General features: G+C 34.6%; 1 protein-coding gene across 6 annotated transcripts in view; it reads left to right on the top strand.

Annotated features, from left to right (window-relative positions):
- BCKDHB (branched chain keto acid dehydrogenase E1 subunit beta) overlaps positions 1-17,469 on the top strand; it is a 287,874-nt gene that overhangs the window by 172,064 nt on the left and 98,341 nt on the right. For 4 of the 6 annotated variants that reach the window (XM_033428571.2, XM_033428572.2, XM_033428570.2 and 1 more), the window contains exon 9: positions 2,721-2,807. The exons of 1 other annotated variant lie outside the window; for it this stretch is intronic. In XM_033428571.2, coding sequence (XP_033284462.1) covers positions 2,721-2,807 — 87 coding nt within the window. Of the gene's footprint in view, positions 1-1,505; positions 1,571-2,720; positions 2,808-17,469 lie in introns of all 6 variants that reach the window. One more of the 6 variants, XR_007470535.1, reaches the window with a different exon arrangement.

Genomic DNA, 17,469 nt, shown 5'->3' with positions numbered 1-17,469 from the left:
CAGTTCCTGATCCAAGAACTCGCATGTTTACCTAACACACTTGCAGAGCTGTTGAAGAACTTGCCCTTCTTTGATACCAATAGCTGATTTCCCATTTTGTCTGGGGTCCAACAGCTTGAAGGTCAAGAGATAAGCTGGATATGATCTCGACATACAGCTATCATACAGAGCCTGGCGTGGGGGGGTGGCTGATTCCCTATGTTTTCACTGTGCCTCTTTGCTGCTGGGGTTTGGGACCTCAGGGTTCCCTTGTATCTGAAGCTAGTCCTAAGATAACAAAAAAATTACGTTTTTTGAGATTATGACTGCAATGTCACATGTATTTGTTACCTTCAGCATTAATTTAAAAGGGCTTTCCCTTTATTTTTATTTATTTTAGACTTATTGAGAATATTTTCAGTAATATAAAAATACTTTTCATTTAAAGTAAAACAAAACCAAAAGTTCTTTCCCTACAATTCCTTCACTGTCAATCTTCAGGAGAAACAAGTTTTAATAGTTTGGAATGAATCCTTCCAGACTATTTACACATGTTGGCTCAATATATATAGCTATGTTTACTGGTGTCTGTTTTTCACAAAAATGAGATCATATTATTCTGCAATTTGCTTATTTTACTAATTAACTTGTCATGGGCACTGTTCCATGGCCTCAATCTTTTTCATGGCTGTATAATACTCTGCTGTACTGATGTATCTTGGTTTATTTAGCTTTTCTCCTGCTGACAGATTTTATCTGCTCACACATCATGTTGCATGGACTCCAGGGGTTGGTAGCTTTTGTCCTGGGTACATCTGTGCTTCGTTTCCCCACTACATTCTGCAGGCTAGAGGAAGCCTGGAACATTTGCCTTGGTTGCTTATTGGGTTGTCATTTGATCTTGGATTGGCCTCAGTTCAGAGAAAAAGCACCAACTCTGTTGTGTGGGGTTTGAGGGGAACAGCAGCATTTTTATAGCTGTTTCTCATTTCTCCCTTCTAGCTGGGTTGTACCATCTAGCTGGGATGGATTTTGGCTGTATCATTCCTAGATGCTCTTATGTTGGCAGAGTTCTGGGATTCAGAGCTATAAGAAAGTTCTGATTGTCAAATCTGTTTCTTTAATCGGCAATCCTTAAAGTCAGGACATCTTTTTAGGGAATACTTTGAGAATACATTTGTTTTTTTCATGATTGTAGAATATTTTTGTCTCTTTATATTTCTAACCAGGTGCACTGAAATTTAATTTGTGACTTTCACATTGGCATAATTAACCACAGTCATAAATTCAAATACCAACATATTCCAAGGTTCATATTTCATTGGCGGGGATGGCATTCATTAAGGTGTTCATAAAATTTCATATTCTTAAGTCACTATTTACTTAGTAGATACGGTAACTTATTTTTGTCATGGCTACTGGCCATATCTTGGAGTTTAACATCTGTTGGCTGAAACTGCTACACACTTTTGAAATTCTAAACCCTAATTGCCTAGAATGAAAGCAATATTTTAATTTATATACAGGCATACCTTGGAAATATTGAGGGTTCGGTTCCAGACCTCCAAAATAAAGTGAATATTGCAATAAAGTGAGTCACACAAATTTTTTGGCTTCCGAGTACATATGAAAGTTATGCTTATACTATACTGTGGTCTGTGTAATAGCATTATGTCTAAAAAAATGTACATATCTTAATTTAAAAAATACTTTATTGCTAAAAAAAAGTGCTAACCATCATCTTACAATGCAGGGTTCAGTTTGTAAAAACTGCAGTTATGTGCAAAGCACAGTAAAGTGAAGGGCAATAAAACCAGGTCTGCCTGTAAGTTTTCTGTTTGGAAGATTTTTATTTCATGTTCCTAAAAGAGTAATGTAGAATTTAAAGAAGGTGATACAAAATTATTAGAAATGTAGAGGAGAAATTATGACTTCTCCTTTGTAATAATATGGTAACTGGGTAACATATTTTAAGCAGTAACTTGCTGTTGGTTTTAATATTTTTTACCTTCCTCCACACTGGCATCCTGCTATGATATCATAGCTATACTTTTTGATTTATTATTGTACAGAGTGTGTCATGCACAGTGGGAACAACCACACCAAGCCAGTGTCGAGAATACATCCTTATTTTCTGTGACATTTTCTAGTTTAAAATGGAGTTGTGGTCGTTAACCATATTTTAATACACTTGAACGAAGAGTTGTAACCCTTTTACTTTCCCGGTGATTTCTTCATGCTCGGTTTCCTTGAATGTCTAGTGGCTTGAGCTTTTCCTTTGCTACAGTTTTTACACTCTATTTTTGTGTTTTCCTTCTCCACACAAAAAATGTCCTAAGACTATTTATTTATATGCAAATATACTCCCAAAGGAACAAAAAGGCACTTTCATTCTTAGAGCTATATGAGGAAAAAAATGATATTCAGATACAAAAATGTGAAATACATTCAGTTTATAACACAAAAATATAATAGAAGGCATTTTTAATGACATACATAGAATTACAAATCTCATTTTTCTTTTGCACTAGGATTAGCTACTGAAAACTTTTTTAACTGCAAAAATCAAAGAACAGTCCAGCTGAAAGGGAGTTACAGCTTATTTGGCATAAAATTGAATTGCTAATTTTTAATTATTTATTGGATTTAAATAATTTATTTTTATTACTTAATCAAAACTACCATCATATACTTGAAAATATGTATTCTCTTCAACATCAGACTTTCCTTTTCTCTTTCAGTCTGTGATCAAAACAGGGCGGCTGCTAGTTAGTCACGAGGCTCCCTTGACGGGCGGCTTTGCCTCTGAGATCAGCTCGACAGTTCAGGTAGAGTAACTTTTTGGCACTGATGTGAGCGTTTGTGCATTTGCATGTGTCTATGCGTTTGTGCATTTGCATGTGTCTATTCCAAGAACAAAATTACTTATCACAATATATAAAAGCATGCACTGTTTAGAAAAGTACATTTTCCCGTCTGACTCCAATTCACTGTCCTTTAGATAATGGTCTAATTACATCTTCTAGAAAAGAAATCTTAAAAGCTGAAAATTCCTTAATAGGAAGAAGGAAGTTTGAAATAATCTTAGTAAACTAATGTCAGTTATGTTTGCTAGGATAAGAGGAAAAGAAAACTTAAATTTGAATGGGATATTTCTCTTTTAATAAAACTTATCATGATGAATCTTATCATGAAACGTTTGATTTATAAAATTGATTTTAACAGCCTTCACCTTAGAAAAAATGAATCTGTCAAAAGTCAATAATTTAAATTCAGTAACAAATTTCACAATCAATAATTTAATTCATTAATCTGATTAATCATATGCTATTGGCGACACTTTAGGAATGGTTTAAAAACATTTCTTTTAAAAAAGGGTTCAGTTAAGATGCTGCATATCAGGAAAAAATTCTACAAACCTCTTTATGGAGGATTTTTACTTAAAACTTTCATTCACATTTATATCATAGATGGGAATAAGATGACTTAAATGTTTCATTTTTCCTAACTTTTTAAATTAAAAATTAAATAACTATATTTTAAATGGAAAGTTTGTATGCATTTTAAATTCAGAGTATCTTTGCAGCTAGCAAACATTTTACTTCTCTTTACTGGTGGTAAGATGATTTTATTGTTAAGATACATATAAATTGAAAATTTCTTTAAGAGTATATGGTTAAAAACTTGATATAAAATTATGATATATGAGCACTAATGATTTCTACCAATAAAATATCTTTAAGTATGAACTGACAATGTTATAAATATTTTAAAATTAGATGAATCAAATTTAAACATAAATATTTTAAAAACTAGATCAAAAGAATTCATAATTATGATAAAAAATTATGCTGTTGTTTTTACATGTGGTATACATTTTTCACTAACAAAATTAAGAAAATACTTGAGTTTTGTAGATTTGTTGTCTTCCTTATTATAGAGACTACAATTTGAAACATATTGCTTATCATTGTGTAACATAAATACCTGGTATTTACCGTGCATTTTATTCATTGAGTAGCCTAATGTAGTATCCCTGTAAAGAAAAAAAAAGGGGGGGCTTGCAAGAATGAATCACTAACACCAAGATGGTATTTCAAGTCAAAGGCAAACTGTAAAGAGAAACTGGGATTTTCTGATTCCTAGTTAATATGTGGTCCACTAAACCCATCTGGCTGTTGCTAATGGAACTTTATCTGACAGCTTTGTTTCATTTTGCCCACTGAATGTTATCTTATTGTTATCTCAAAACTTTCACTTGCATTTAAATGTAAAAGGAAAGTAAATAAACATGGAATTAGAAATTATAACTAAAGTCCACTTTCTCTAGACGTGCTTTTAAAATTTGAATTCCATTGATTACTATAAGCTGCATAGAATGTAACATATTTTTTGGCTTGGAAAAGAATTAGAAAGATTATCTAGCCTAGTGTCTACTGGTCTTGAATAATATGTGGATTCGTGTCAAAGGAAAATTGTCTCTCGGGCTCCAAGAATACATTTGTGAATTCCAGTTTGAGGAACATCATATCATGAGTTAAATATAGTCACAATAAAAAGCTTACACCATCAAGATCATAAACACTGTATCAAAAGCAGATCCTGAAATTATATGATAGTAATCAGTGGTTAAGGTTGTGAAAGAGATTATACAGAATATGGTCATATTTTTTTTCATAATATGAAGACACCAAAACAAAGACCACACCTTATAATACTCAGACTCCCAAAATATGCCCACTGATCCTGGGTGTCTGAGGTCTGAGAAATCCTGACCCAAACCAACTGGATTCCTTTAACAGATGAGTGTTTCTCATTCAAAGTGCTTGTGATTGACCTGATTTTAAAATTAAGTGGAAGATTTGGGACTAGGACAGGAGTCTTGAGTAAATGTTGAGTATGTACATATGCATTCTTTATTCAAAGTTACCCCCACCCCATGAGGAAGATAGAAGTTGGATTCATTATAAGATGTTCTGTTTTCCATGTTTAAATCTTTCAACCAACTAACCACAAAATAAATTAAGGAAATAATGTAAAATTTGTAGAGAGGTCTTAGTTTGATATTTTGAGGAATTAGAATTTAGATTTATTAATATGAGGAAGAATTACAAAATGCTCACAGTTGATTTTGCTTAATTCAGATTTTACTTGTACAAATGGAAAGTGTGGAAAATGAATTTTAACAAAATATAATCAACATTGGATTTCCAAATGTTTGCCTGTGTGGCTTTTATGTATTGACAAGGAAGGAAAAAAAAAGCTAGACACCTTGTTTGTGTTTTGTTTTGTTTTGTGTTTTTGGTTTGTTTGTTTGCTTTTTTGGTAATAATGTTTGCATACAATATAGGGTAATCTGAATAATGCAATCTACTTTTCAGTAATTGTTTCATGCACATATTCCAATAAATGCAGCATACTGTATTGAGCACCTTCTTTACGGAAGGCCTGTATCAAATTATCCAAGTGCCTGGGCTTCTTTAAACTGAAATCACTTAAGTGTGAGGTGCAGCTGCTTTCACCACTTGGAACGGTTCATGTTTCTGTATTTCTTTTTGGTTGTGTATACTTTGTAACGTTGAAGAAGATAAAGCAGGGTTAAGATTTTGAAAGCAATTTTCTGGAAGGGCAGGGAAATGGTACATAGAGAACTTTTCATTGTCCTAAAGAAGTTTGAAATTAGGGGTGAGAATGATCTATACGTTTGAGCACTATGGATTAAAATGCTGAGTTACTCTCATTGTATCAACAAATGTAAATTTTATGTGAAAGTAAGCACACACAAAAACAATCTGCTCCAAAACCATCGTTTTGTGGAAGGTATTTGATAGCTCTTTGAAAGCTCATGGTTAATCTTACAAAATTGCTCTTAATATTACAATATTTTAAGAGAATGATTATTAACAATAAAACTACTGTTTTAATACATTAAAAACTGAGAGAACCATTTTCTGTTTTGCTCAAATTTTAAATTATTTCCCATATTAAAAATCCTGAAGAGAATACAGCATTTTAGACAGTATTTCTTTAAGTTTATAATTGATATTTTTAGATAGAAAAATTATATCATGCTCTATAAAATGAATATCAAGTAAAGGAACTTTTTTTTTTGCTAGCTATGGGAAGTATTGCTGGCTTTACTATTTATTATTTTTAGTTAGATAAAATATGAGAAGAATGAATATAAAATATGTTCATATTTTATTTATATAACTTTTCAATTTATAGCAGATGGCTCTTCTATCATAAAAGGAGTTCAGTGTACACAAGTATTTTCATGCCCGTTGCCTCTTTTTCATAAAGCCATTTATTTTATTATTTCAAAAAATATTTATTGTTAGTCTCAGTTTGAAGTAAGTGAAAATCACAAAAGTGATTAGGAGACTATATTAATTACACATAACATTGTAAACTTATATTGATCAATAGCTTCTTCATAAAATTTATATAAAATGCTTAGAAAAATCAAAACCAATCCACTGAATCTGAGAACTGCTTTGCATTCCTATTGGATTAATTTGGAAGCAAACTGGGAGGTGGAACAAGCTGAGTGAGGTCTGTTATATCTGGCTCTCCTCTGGGGAAGATTTCTTGGTCAGTCATCCAAAGCTTCACTTGTCTCTTCCCATCTAATTTTACATTCCCATCTGTTCTCACTTTGGGGTGAGGGAACTTTTTCCTTCTCTCCTTTGACACATACCGAAACTTGGAGAAGAACTTGATTTGTGGAAAAGTGCAGAGACAACAGAGTTTAGCTAATTCATTGACCTCACTGTGGAGTTTGAGCAAAGATTTCGTTGTTTTGGAAAATTATATGACTTAGTTTGATGTGATGTTTGTATTCCTCAGCTTTATGTAACCATAGCTTAAAAAAACAAAACAAAAATTTTACTGTGCAAAAGAGAATATGTTAACCTCATCCATTTAAATATTTTGCCCAAATTAATTTATATTATAATTCTCCAATGAAGTATTCAAAATAAGCATTATTTATGAATATTAAGACCAAATAATTCCTGGCATTTTAGTAGCTTTAATCAGTGTACTTTCTTTAAGCCTTGTAGAAACCAATCTTTATTTTTAATTTCTAATACATTCCCATAATGATGAACTAAATCTTGACTCTGATAAGCTTGGGATAATAATACAAAAAATGTTTGTTGTTTTTTTTTTTTCCTTTCTGGATTCAGTGCTTAGTAAGAGTGCCAAAAATTTTAGGGATTGGGGTTGGCTTAAAGGTTTGAATTTTTTTTTTTTTTAACACATGGAAGCAATAAGTCTGCAATAAAGAGTCCAATTGGAGAGTATGGTAAATTTCCATACCATTGTTCCATCCTTTCTGTGCAGTCTCTATTCGTAGGATAAGAACTCAGAAATTGTGCATACAGACATATATTTTTAAGGTAATCATATTCTAAAAGTTTGAGAGGGTTTTATAGGGTTTACATTAATCATCGCGTAAAAGGAAACTTTCCTAATTTTCAAGTAAAGGAATTTTGCTTTTCTCACTCTTTCATGTTAGAAAGGACTATACAGAAGGATTTTTTTTCTTATAAACTTATTATTACCACCAAATTTACCAGCACTCTGTTTACCAACGTCAATCTGAAGAAGAGGGATAAGGTCTTAAATGGTCTTGAGATTTTTACACTGTGGAAAATATGTTTAAATAAAATTACCATGTTGATAAAGTAAGAGTCATCAGAGGAAGCTATAAGGGCAGTAATTTGGTGAATAGTTTACTGCAATTTAATAATATTATTACTATTTAAAATTTTTTTTTTAATTTTACTAGTGATTCAAAGCATTTGCCAACAACGAAAATAGCGATCAGGAAATGCATACTCGTGTACTATCATCTATCTAGATGGAGCCCAAGCATCAGAAAAGCAGTTCAACGTAGAGTATTCAGATACACGATGACCTTTTTAAAATGGAATTTTGCCCTGAAGCCTGTCAAGTGTTCAGTAAAGAGCTTCCATGGCCATAAATATGAACCGAAGACTAAATCTTTCCGGGGATGCATCATGGATAGATGTGCTGTATCACTGTTTGTGGTTAAGCCCATGTTTCACTCTGTGGGTCCTCCCCCTTGCCCTGACCCCACCTTGTCTCCCTCAATGTCTCTCTCTCCTTTGCTCATTAGTGTACAGGTGGCCAGGCTTCTCCCATCAGCACTCTTCTTCCTCTCCCCATTCTCTCCTGGGCAGTCTCAACCATTTGCCCGGCTAGTCTTCAAACCTTCAAATCTGAAACCTTCAAGATTGGCTCTGCCTGTTGGGCCTCAGACTCAGAATTCCAATTTCATGCTAGTTTTGGTAAGGATAAGAAATCTGTGGACTTCGCTGGGGGCACAGTGGTTAAGAATCTGCCTGCCAGTGGCAGGTTCAAGCCCTGGTTCGGGAAGATCCCACATGCCGCAGAGCAACTAAGCCCACGCACCACAACAAAGAGTAGCCCCCACTCGCCGCAACTAGAGAAAGCCCACATGCAACAATGAAGACCCAACGCAGCCAAAAATAAATAAATAAATAAGTAAAAATAATAAAACTGTAACTCTATATCCTTAAAAAAAAAGAAATTTGTATGATAAAATGGTTTATGTGGAAGGATTTTAACATGAAACGGGGAGAAAAGGTAGACATCAGCACCTGGATATCTGCCAGTTTCTGGAAATCAGCTTATCTCAAAATGAATTCTGTTTCTCCTCACATCTTTCTGGGCTTCTTAAATTGTCTTCTTATCTTGGCCTCTAACGTCTTATCACTTTACTATCCATTATTTTCTTACAGGACACATCAAATGTTGTCCATCATCTGTTCGAAAACCTCCAATAGATCTTCTCTGGAGTAATAAGATCTTTAGGTCAAGATCCTCAGCTGCCCAAACCGATGTTTCCAATGTTATTTTTCATATCCTTTTATGATTCTAGTATCACAGTGATCACACTGGCCTACTAGACATTTCCTGAATGATAATTAATTTGTACAACCAGCCTTTATTGAATACTCTGGGCATAGCCTTAATTTGGGCCTTTCATTCAAGAAATAGAGTTCTTGTTTTGTAGACACTTAAGAGTTCAGTAGAAGAACTAGATGCTAAACAGATAATTATACTGTGGTACATACTAGGATAGAGGAATATTCAGAAGACTGTGGGATTATTAAATACTTGATCACCTAACTCAGATGTGATGGTTGAGTTAACTCTTGGAGGAGTGAAGGTGGGTGAGGATTCAGGCAGAGGGCACAATATAAATAAGGAGGCAGAAAAAAATATATGATATTCTAGGGGTTACAGTGGTTTTGGTATGGTTGAAGAGTAGTATGTGAGGTTTGTAGCATGAGGTAAGTATCAACAGGTAGGTGAGAATTAGATTCTAAAGAATCTTACATGTAATAGCAAGTAATTCGTTTTTGTGTAGAGGAAACTGACAGGACAGAGTAAAGCCAGCTCGCATAGATATAAATTCTAGTTTAAATACATTATTTATGTATTTAAAATACACCTTATAAACTTCCTAGTAAAAAGGTAGTAATACAAACTCAAACAATGGTCACAGTTATCATTATTTAAGGCAAAGGGGTGTAACTAAAGGATTTTAAGTAGGAGGTTAACATAGAAAGATTTACAATTTAGAAAGACCTCTGGCATTTATGTTAAGGATGCATTGGGAGGGGTGAGGCAGGAAGTCACAGAGATTAATTAAGAAACTATTTGAGTAATTTAAGGGTCTTCTGAGCCAAGGACACAGGAGTGGGGTTGGAGAGAAAGGTGAATTATAGAGAGAGAAGGAAGAGTATGAAAGAAAGACTTGCTGACTGATTCAGTAGGAGTCGGGCAGGGAAGGCTTAGCTTGATTTCTAGGTTGGGTGAATTTTGAATGGAGGTACCCTTTCACTGAGTTGGGGACTATCATTGGAAAACGGGTTTAAGCACATCGTCTATGGAAGATGATGAATTAATTTTAGACTTGTAGAATTTGAGGTGGGGATGGAAAATGTGTCTCTGCAGCTCTGGAGAGATTCTAAGGTATAGGAAAAGATTAAGGACTCATCATCTTATAGTGATGGCTGAGGTCATGGATATGGGTGTGATCACACAGGAAAAGGATAGTCTTAAGAAGGGAACTTGGTGAAGAAGGAGTCCTCACCCACATTTACAAGCAAGAGAGGAAGAGCTATAAAGGAGGGTGAGTTGGAATGTCCAGAGAGAAGGAAGGGAGGAAGAGAGAGCCATTACAGAAGACTAGCAGGGAGACTTTTACCATGGAATATGTGGCCAACAACATTAAACGCATCCACGTTTGTCAGCTAGACTGTTGGTTGTACCTTGAGTATAGCAACCGGAAGACATTGGTGACTTTGGTGAAAGCAAATGCGGCCCCCGTTACATTGGGGCTGGTGAGTGAATGGCGAAGAATTAAAGCAAGAGACGTAGACCACTATTGCAAGAGACGTAGACCACTATTTCAAGAAACGTGACTTTTAACGAAAGGGAGAGGGGAATAAAGTAGTTGGAAATGGGCTCAATCTCTCAGTGTCATTTGCTCAGCTTGAAATGCCACTTTCTCAGTTTGAAGCCCTCTCTGGCAGTCTCCTTAACTCCCCCGCTCCCTTCACCTCCTCCCCCCATGCCCATCCTCTCCCTTCCACCTCCATCCCATCTAGCAATCAGGTTTTCAGTCTCTCTCAAATCTGCCCTTTGCTTTCTATTCCCCTAATAAACTCTAAATGAACCAGAAAAAAAAAAATAGAAGAAAAGAAAAAGAAAAGAAAACCAAACCACAAAATCTAAAGGAAAAATGTAGACAATAACTGATATTGAGATGGGCAAGCAATTCTTGAGCAAAAAATTAAAAAGCAATAGGATCAATCATATTATCACAGATTAATGTATTTGCCTAAAGTGAAAAATATTTGTGTGACAAAAAACAGGCACAACTGAAAGGAGAATGACAACTGAGAAAGTGTTGGAACATGTGACAAAAAATTGATATGTGTCCTGTATTAAACATTCCTAAATATCAATAAGGAAATTAGTATCCCCTGTATTTAAAGGTCAGAGGCGGATTGTTTTTAGAACTATTAATGGCTAGTAAACATAAAACTATTTTAGTTTTATGTTTAGTTTTATGTTTAGTTTTAAAACTTTTAAAATTAAAATAGTTTTAAAAATGCAAATTTCAGAATGGGATATCAGTCTTCTTTGTTACCCATAAGAGTGGCACTGCTTAAAAATTTTAGTATTGAGATGGTGCAGGATAAATGTGGAAATTGATTCATCTTTCCAGAAAATCAGTTTGGTAATGTGTATCAAAACTCTGCTTTTGGAGTTACTCACTTTGGAGTTACAAGAATGGATAAGGGCATTCTCCTCCATGCCATTCAATTGATTAATAAAATATTGGAAGCAATATCAGTTACAACAGGAATATAGTTGAATAAATTATAATGAACATTGTGGATTTGTTAAAATCATTAAAAGAATAGTTAACAACATTGTAACGTGTATGGATGTCATACTAAATGAAAAACTCACTAGGCAAGCCTGCAGGTGTTTTACTTGCCCAACTGTGTGAAAAGAAAAAAAAGTTATACATTGATATAGGCATAGGAAAAAAATCTTCAAAACAAGACTTCTGTTGATTTTTATTTTCTTCCTCATAATTTCTTATTTTCTATGTACGTATATCATAATTTATAGTAATTAAGAGCTTTCTTACAATTAGATGTCTCTCCCACATGGCATGGTAAGTCTTTGAGTTCTTCCTAAATTGTTTTAAATAAGAAAGCTCATTTTGCTCATTGAGTTCATTTTTTTAAATTTCATATTTCACGGCGTGTTTCTTAATCATGGACGTTTGAGTTTTGGGCATTGTCATTCATAGTGGTAATACTCAGGTTCGTGATGTGGGATAGTTTTAAAACCAGAGAAACCCCACTGCGTAGATTGGGCCATTCTGCAGGTTAGTTCTATCCCCACTTGCATGGTATATTTGATTCATTGCTCTCATTATAAAAGTGAAAGCACCATAATGTTGGGATATTCAGATTATTTCATTTTGCTGTGTTAAACAGTCAGTGATACTGAGACTAACGTTACTAGTATGTAATGATACTAACATTGGGTCCCCTGCTTATTTTTCTTCCCTCCTTTTGGTATTAGCTTTACGATGGATCGCTATCTATCTTTTTGAAATCTTTCTGGACGTAAGCTAGTCAGAAAAAAGATCAACCGCATTCCATCTCTCTGGGTAATGATAAAGTGCTCAGTTTCTCTCATACAGTCATTCTTTTTCCAGTCAGAAGTAGTCCCCTTTGAATTCAAAGGTGCATTCATACCAGACCTCCTGCACTTTTTTCTCCCTGTTTTGTAACCTCTGGTTAGTATTTTGTTGTGTCCTTTTGGTGGTGTCCCAAGATCACTCCTGTCCATCCCTCTTAAGACCAACTGATCTGCCAGTTGGATGGAAAAAATTAACTCTGCTGGAAGGTTTAAAAGTAAATGTGCTCAACTGAAAGGTTATGTTATAAAAGTGTAGTCCTAAATCACGAGGTAGATGTTGTTTAAAGGAGTATGTGGGTTCTCCAGTACCCTCAGTTTGGAAATAGCCCCTCCACCAAGGGTCCCCGATGCTGCATCTGCAGTAGCTCCATAACGCAGAGGTTTCCTCCATCACATTATTTTGTCTTCCTGTCCTCATAGCCCTTGAAATGTCTGCAGGTTTCTCGTTGATTTATTTAGTGTCCTTCTTGCCTCGATAGAAGGCAAGCTTCATGTCTGCTGCTGTAAGCCTGGTGCCTAAGATTCCTGCCTGGCACTAAGCCGGCACTTGATAAATAATTTAAATGAATTGTTTGCCCCTAGGCATCACTGTTGTTAGCAGTTTCTTTGAAGAGTGACCTTCTTGCTGCCTTACGTCGTATATAGAAATTCCTAGTTACAAAACCTGCTAGACTGGACTGTTGGCCTTTTGTATATCACCACTCCAATTTGTTGTCCCCTAACCCCACCAGAATAATTTGCTTTGTATTTGTCGAGTTAACCTCCGAAAGGAGCACTGATATTATGTGCCGTTGTCTTTCAATTTCTATTTCGTGTCCTTTCGGCAAAGTGTTATTTCTTTTGAATAACCTAGTGTTGCTTTTTTCCTCCCCATAATTGTCTAGTGAGGCTATAGAAGACATTTACATTTAAATAGTTACCAATGAAGTTTCATAGCATGAACAGACTGTTCAGCAAGTAAAATAGGTTCTCAGAAGGAAAGCATTACTTTCTTTTAAAAGTTAGTTTGGGGATTGACATGTACACACTACTATATTTAAAATAGATAACCAACAAGGACATACTGTATAGCACAGGGAACTCTGCTCAATACTCCATAATAACCTAAATGGGAAAAGAATTTGAAAAGGAACAGATACATGTAAATGTATAGCTGAAACACTTTGCTGTACACCTGAAACTAACATAACATTGTTACTCAACTATACTCCAATATAAAATAAAAATTTTTTTTTAAAGTTAGTGATTTCTATGATATGGTACCTTTAAATTGTGTTTCAGCACCTAAAGAGTTGCAGTTGCCTTTTGAAGCAGTAATTCTTTAATATCTGGTTGTATTCCCAAAGAAAATTATAATTGATTTAAAATATTTCATTTCCTTATTTGATGTGAAGCAGCTTCTCGTATTTAAAAAAATCATTTTGTAATGTACGACCTTGTCTTAATATTTTTCAAACTACAATAAGGTTATTTAAAACTTTGTAAATGAGAGACAGCAGAGCCTGTATCCATGATGTGGCCAATCCTTTTGGCCACCTTGTACAACGTCCTAGGCAAATATGGAGAAGCATATTAAATCAGGCAAGAAATTTTAGGCAGGTTTTATCAGCATTGTGTTCACTATCAATAAGGGGCTGGTTGGCCTCCTGGAGATAGAACTAAATTTCTCAGCTACTTTGTCATGCCTCTTGGTGTGCAGTAAACTTGCTGTTGTTGAAAACTCATTTTATTTTGGTAATCTCAAGTAATTAAATTTATAGCTCCAATTAGCGTACGTGTTGTTAAAAGGCCCATCATCTCTTTCCATGAATGAGTTCATAGCTCGCCAAAACACAGTTGAGTTGAAAATAGACATGAAAATAGAAATTAACTACTGGTGATGAATTTTCTGCTCAATTTGAATCTAAACACTTGTGAAAATTAAGACAAGTTACAATCAGCACTTAACCACCCAAACAAGCAGTTGAAAAGGAAAGCTATAAGCAGAAATCATCTAGTTTAAAACTGTTTTGATTTTAAAAATCTATCATTGTTAGTGAAAGTGTTCAAGAGGTTGTTTTAATTTGCAGAAATGTCTGAAAAAACTGCATTTGATTGGGGAAGTGTTGAATATTTGATTATTTTCTTTAAAGTCATGTTGAAGAAGGGGCTTTATTTTTAATTCTTGATCCGTTTGAAGAGGCATACCTTTCTGTTTTTAATCCTTGAAAGGATCATAGTTTTATACTGCAGATGGTACCAAGAATCAATTTGTCTTTATCAAAATTATTAGGCAAAAATGATAATTCATGAGTATACTTTTAGGAGCATCTAAATATTTGTATTTTAAGAAGTGCATTGAGATGACTAACATTTCATAATTCATGTTTATAACATCCACAATGTACTATTGTTTAAAACAAGCTCTGATTATTTTCTCTTTTGATAGGATTAGTTTAACCTCATAATAACTACATTTCTGCGTTTCTGTCCTGGTCCAATTTTAAATTCAGAGGTTAGAATACAGATAGTATAAAATACTTGCTATGCCTGTATTATTGAATGCTTTCTGGACCAGTCAATCTCAGTTCTCCCTGAGATGGCTTGTATTTTTAAATGTTCTAGCACCATTTTTCTCCTTTATTCTGCTTGTCTTTTAAAAATAGTACCAATGGTTATTTCTATATTAGCAGTTAAGAAAATTGAAATTTAGTCTTACCTTTACAGCTCATTATGGAAGAATCTCCAGCCTCTGCACTCTGATAATAAATTTATGCTTCATTTTTTTAACCATGAACTTTTCTGGGCATAGATTTCTACCGAAGTGTGCGCAGCAGACCCAGCTGAATGTATTTTGTGAATAATATTCCAACATCACACAGTCCTATACTTTATTAAAACCAGCTTTCCTGTGGCAGTTCCAAAAACATAGTTCAGGCACCTTAGAAATAATGAAGTACTATACAAATGTTGATAAAATAGTCTTTTAATATGATGGAATGTTTTATTATGTATGCAGCTGTTGATTTACCTAATAAGTTAAATACAGTATTCATTTTAATAAAACCCATGTAGTTTACAAAACTAGGATGTTGGTTCACATTGAGTCATGGAAGCCACAGGTGAAGCTAAGTCCTCATGTTGGTGAGGATGCCACCTGGATGCCTTCTTAGCCCTTCAGAGAACCACAGAATCTTTTTTCTCTCCTTTCCTTCCTTCTTGCCTCCCTCCCTCCCTTTCTTTCTTTCTATTTGCTTTTCCTGATAGTATTCTCTAGTATTCTCCATGCTGGTCTCGCCAAACCCATCGATCTTTGCAGCAAAGCTATGATTCTGCTCTCACCAGGGGCTAACTAAGCATCATTCTAGGTAGTGTGTGCTTACGAAAGCCTTCTCCATCCTAGTCAGCAAGAATCAGAAGTACCCTGTAATACTGGAAGAAGGTGAAAGAATAAGGTTGGATGTAGGCATATATTTTCTTTTCACATGGTTGATCAAAAGTGATATTTTTAAAAATTATGGAATTACTTAATACCATTTGAAAAGCATTTTTAAAGTGGATCATCTATCAGTACAAAGTGTGTGTGGGCGTCCCACCAAAGGATATATGAATTAACTTTTTTACCAATGGTTTTTTAAAACGGTATCATGGAATAGGGTGTTATATATGAAACTTCTGCCTATGTTGTTAATTTCCTCCAAGGATAGCAGAGCTAACAGTAGTTTTGATGATGCTGTTAGAGGATAATTTGCTGAAGTTGAAATGAGGGGGATCATTTTGACACATAATTAAGAAAGACATTCTTTTCCAAATATCAAGTGAAGAAAAAAAACAAGTGGGGTCCATAAAACATTTTTAAATGATTTCTCCTAAGAATAAGCCGGGTTTTCATTTTTTTCCTTCAGAACAAATGTCCTGAGGGGAAAAAAAAAATCCCATCTTGAAATGTTGATTATGCCATTTGAAGAAATTTGCTAAGTACTTGAAAAGTTCATGTAGTATGACTTTTCTTGCTGCTTGCCTTGTTGCAGAAAATTAGGACAAAATATTGCTGTTCACCGATGAAGCACCTTTTAACTAAGAATGTAAAGCAGAGTTATTACTAACATCATCATTGTGTTACTGCTATTAAAAAGGTTCTTTTAGAAGGATGGCTTGGCTCACTTGCTACCTGGGTAATGAATTTGTTTTCCTCGGGGACAAACAGCCTTAAAACAATGTTTTCTGAGAGGATAGATTTCCATGTTATACAAATAGCGATGCTTCCCTTGAGATACTGGGAAGGCTCGGTGGGCTTATCAGGTGACTACTAGTTTGTTGAAAGTCCTTTGCCTAACAAATGTGAAGCCAACAGTCTTTCTGTTGTCTATAACATTTTAAATTGATAACTGTTTCATAGATAAAATCTGAAGTCCTTTGTTATTAGTGAAGGCTTTTATTAGTGAAAGTTTATTGTGTTTTTTGGTGTCACAGGAGTGGAGTATTATCACCCGTAATAATATTGATCTTTTCATACTGTATGCAAGTCAAGCATTTTAAGTGCGATTTCATATTTCCATTGGTTTTCATGAAGCCCTTGGTCACCTGTACATCAAATAGAGCAGATGTTTGTATTAGGGTACGTTTATCTGAAGAAATGTTCAGTATGTACAGTAAGTGACCATAGAGTTCCAGCTTCCATGTCAGGCTAAGGAGAGGTGAACTGGTAGGGAGATGGGAAATTAGACCCACGCCTGTTGGTCTAATAGCCCCACTGTTAAAATAGTTGTTCTCATTTCCACCAATTCTCATTTCCTATTGTCTGGATAGGAAGCTTGTCATAGAAACAGAGAAGACTTGAGATGGTAGTGGAAAAAAGATGGTCATACACTTTATCTTCCTAACTTGGACAGAAGGCATAAACTAGGTATAAATCCGCATTGCTAAGGAATTATTGAATGGCCGATATGTATATTTCTAAAATTTTCAGCCCCCCTCCCTTTTTTTTTGTGAGGGAGGGGAATTTCTTGGAGTGTTGTTTTTTTTTTAATGATTCTAGTAAGGCATTTTAAATAATATGGTTGCATTTTAAATTTCATTGTGTAGTCTAAAATATTAGCTAAAAACAGTCGTCTTTTCATTGATTCCATGAGCCCTTTAAGGGTTGTATACAGTACAATGTTGAATTTGTCCCTTCGTTAAAAAGGTAAGCCTGCCGTTATATCAGCAGGTGAAGTAATCATC

Source organism: Orcinus orca, chromosome 12 (genome assembly GCF_937001465.1).
Source record: "Orcinus orca chromosome 12, mOrcOrc1.1, whole genome shotgun sequence".
In the NCBI taxonomy this organism is placed as follows: Eukaryota; Metazoa; Chordata; class Mammalia; order Artiodactyla; family Delphinidae; genus Orcinus; species Orcinus orca.
This window is presented reverse-complemented; position numbering and strand designations above follow the sequence as displayed.